The 2,889-nt window shown below is 65.7% G+C and overlaps 1 protein-coding gene across 1 annotated transcript in view; it reads left to right on the top strand.

Moving 5' to 3' along the window:
• Positions 1–2,889, top strand: part of ADCY2 (adenylate cyclase 2 (brain)) — a 64,962-nt gene that overhangs the window by 48,833 nt on the left and 13,240 nt on the right. The window contains exon 15 of the mRNA XM_012721740.1: positions 94–178. Coding sequence (XP_012577194.1) covers positions 94–178 — 85 coding nt within the window. The remainder of the gene's footprint in view (positions 1–93; positions 179–2,889) is intronic.

Raw genomic sequence — 2,889 nt, forward strand, 5'->3', positions numbered from 1 at the left:
CAGTCTGCCGTCTGGTGGCGGCCGGGCCGGCCGGGGTGCGCAGCCCCGAGGCGCCACGGTGGCCCGTTGCACTGTTTCTGTGTGTGTCCGCAGGCCAGGCATCTGGAAAGACCTGAAGACCATGGGCCCCGTGTCGCTCTTCATTTTCTTCATCACTCTGCTGGTTCTGGGCAGACAGGTAAGAGGACCCCGCTCCCCGCGCCGGTCGCCGGGCAGCGCGCTGCCGGCACTGTCGCGAAGACAGGGTGCGGCACAGAGCCCCTCACCCGTCAGAGCCACGTCTGCCACTGGGCAGAACAGTGGGCAGCGCAGCGAGCCCGTGGGCGCAGCCGGGGAGCGCCTTCCGCAGGCAGACCTGGAGAGGGGGTCAGCTCGTTGCGTGAGTCAAGCCCTGGGCCCAGCTGGACGGCTGCCTCGCTGGAAAGTGCCCCGGGCCACTTTCGTCTGCACCCCAGACAGTGGGACTCTGCGTGCCAGGTGCTGCTTGCTGTCATTTCTAGAAGTGCAGTCCTCTGCCCCAACTTCATGTTTTGCGATGTGCGTGAAATGTCCGCCCTGCCCGCCCCCAGGAGAGGCCAGGGTCGGGATCTCAGAAGGACAGTGCTCCGTACACCCCAGCACAAGGATGAGCCCAAAGATGAGAGAATCGTCCCCGCCCCCAGCCCCCCAGGCAGCGCGGCACAGCCGAAGTTGTTTAAAGCTCTTTGGCAGATGGTGTGACGCAGCGGAGTGCTGCTTTGGGGGTAAACAACGAAGAGGCAAAGCCAGTGATCTCTGTAGCCACTCGACAGTGCCCCCAAGTGTGTGGGCGTGTCGGGGGGTCACCCCGAGACTGGAGAGCTGAGACTCCTGAGGGGGTCTGGCCTCGCCGTCCCCCAGCGGGGAGCTGTCCACGCTCGCACCCTCAGGAGAGCCCAGCTGTCCACCGTCAGCCCTGCGGGCCTGGCTCACGGCCCCTCCCCCGCTGGGCAGGGCCGCCTCCCCCAGGAGCCCACGGCCCAGCTGGCCTCCGCCCGGGGCGGCCCCTGCTGCAGGGCTGTGGAAGGTCCTCGCCGCGCGCCCCTGCCTGGGACGCAGAGGCTCAGCCCTGCGCCGACTTGTGGTCTGCACAGCGCTCCCCCGCCCTGTGCTTCGGCGTGGCCTCTGTGGGCTCCGTGCGAGCCTGCTGCCCTCCCCCAGCTCTCTGCTGTTGCCACGGAGGGGAGCCAGGTGGCCAGGCGTAGGAGGGCCAGGACCCCGTGGCCACCCCCGCCGCCCCAGTGCCTCCCCTCACACCAGGGTGTCCCACCCCGCTGCCGCCCACCCGCGTCAGCACTCAGCAGCTGCTGCTCGTCGCTGAGGTGATACACGGCCCGCTCCCTGGCCGGGCGACGCGTGCAGCTGCGTGCCGGCTGCCAGAGCAGCGCCAGGCCCGCGGTCTTCAGACGCGCATCGTCGCCTTTTTCACACTGTATTTGTGCTCAGAGAATTTGTGTGGTCTCTGCGTTTTATTATGAATGGTTCGTGAGGTCCTTTCACACGTCCCTCTATGCCAATGCCCCCACGGCCAGTTAGCTACGTGGCTGCATTTGCAGCGCCCAAGCCAGGCAGTCTTGAGGGAGGCGTCCACCCCGTCACCGCTCCCTGCGAGGTGCCGGCTTCCTGATGTGTCCTCGCGGGCTGGCCCCTAGGGTGGGCGAGGGCCGGAGGGGCCGTTCAGCCTGAACTCCCTGAGCTGTTTCCTAAGGTGCCAAGTCTCCTGGCCAGCAGCCCGCCCCTTCTAGGACACCGGTCACTGGAGCCGCTCCAGTCCGGCTCCGTCTAATTAATGAATTCCAGCGGCAGTCTGTTTCCAAAGGTCACTTGCAGATAGGGGCGTGGGGAAGCATCTTTTGGGGGACGCTGTTCAAGCCCTGACGACTGGGTTGGGAGAGAACAGGGTGTCTCCTCTGGGGCCTCCGTGTGGGCTTCAGGGAGTTTCGGTCACGTCTGTACAGAGAGGGCCCAGCCGCAGGAGCCGTGGCCCGAGGGGGCAAGAGGTACAGCTGAGGGAAATTGCCCCAGTCCTCTAGCGGTCCCCAAGAAGCAGGCAGAAAGCTTGCCTGCTATCGGCCGTGCCCTCAGGAGCCTGCAGAGGTCAGGGGACCCTCCCCTCCTCTCAGGGGACCCCACACTCCCACCCCCACCTCCTCGGCTTCGTCTCCTGCTGCCTCAGCCTGCGGTGTGCCAGGGTCAGCTGAGTGCTGGCCACGGTGGTCCCTGCCTGCCAGCAGAACCAGCCCTCACTGGCCTGGCCCCCAGGCCCGATAAGGAATCTGCTCTCCCACTGAGAGGCCTTTGTTGGCGGGGCTCCGGGGACTGCTGTGTGTCCAGAACATGGAAATTTGGTGTCCGCCAGAAAGCTCAGCATAAGCCAGCTTTCAATACGTCTTTGCCAACCCTGGGGAAATGTCTGGCTACACAGGCTAACCGTGAGCACCACGCCAGAGGCGTGTTCCTGTGCGTGTTGCGCTAGCTGGAATCACTCATCTGTGAATGACCGTCGTCGTCTCAGGGTCTGAAATGTGGGTGTTAGCCGCCACGTGTGTGGGAGCCGTGTGTGGGGGTGATGGGGCGGTGGGTGGCTGTGGTGTCCTGCGGCCATTGCTGTAATTAGCCAGGCGCGACGCGCCCTCCCTGCATCCGCCCTTTACCTTCGCGGTCGGCAAGTTACTGCCTGCCCAGCGCACCCTCCCTTCAGGAGAGGTGCTCACGCTGTGGGCTCTTTCTAATCCTTCGCATCCTGGCAGCCCGTGCTGCCAAGCCCGAGACCCTCGGTCCGCACAGGGCCTGTTTCCACAGGCCACTGGTGACCGGCCGTCAGAGCCGGAAGCCCGAAGCCCGTGCTCTGCGCGCGGGCGCCTCCGTGAG

This window comes from Condylura cristata, unplaced genomic scaffold (assembly GCF_000260355.1).
Source record: "Condylura cristata isolate star-nosed mole 26May11 unplaced genomic scaffold, ConCri1.0 scaffold00007, whole genome shotgun sequence".
NCBI lineage: Eukaryota > Metazoa > Chordata > Mammalia > Eulipotyphla > Talpidae > Condylura > Condylura cristata.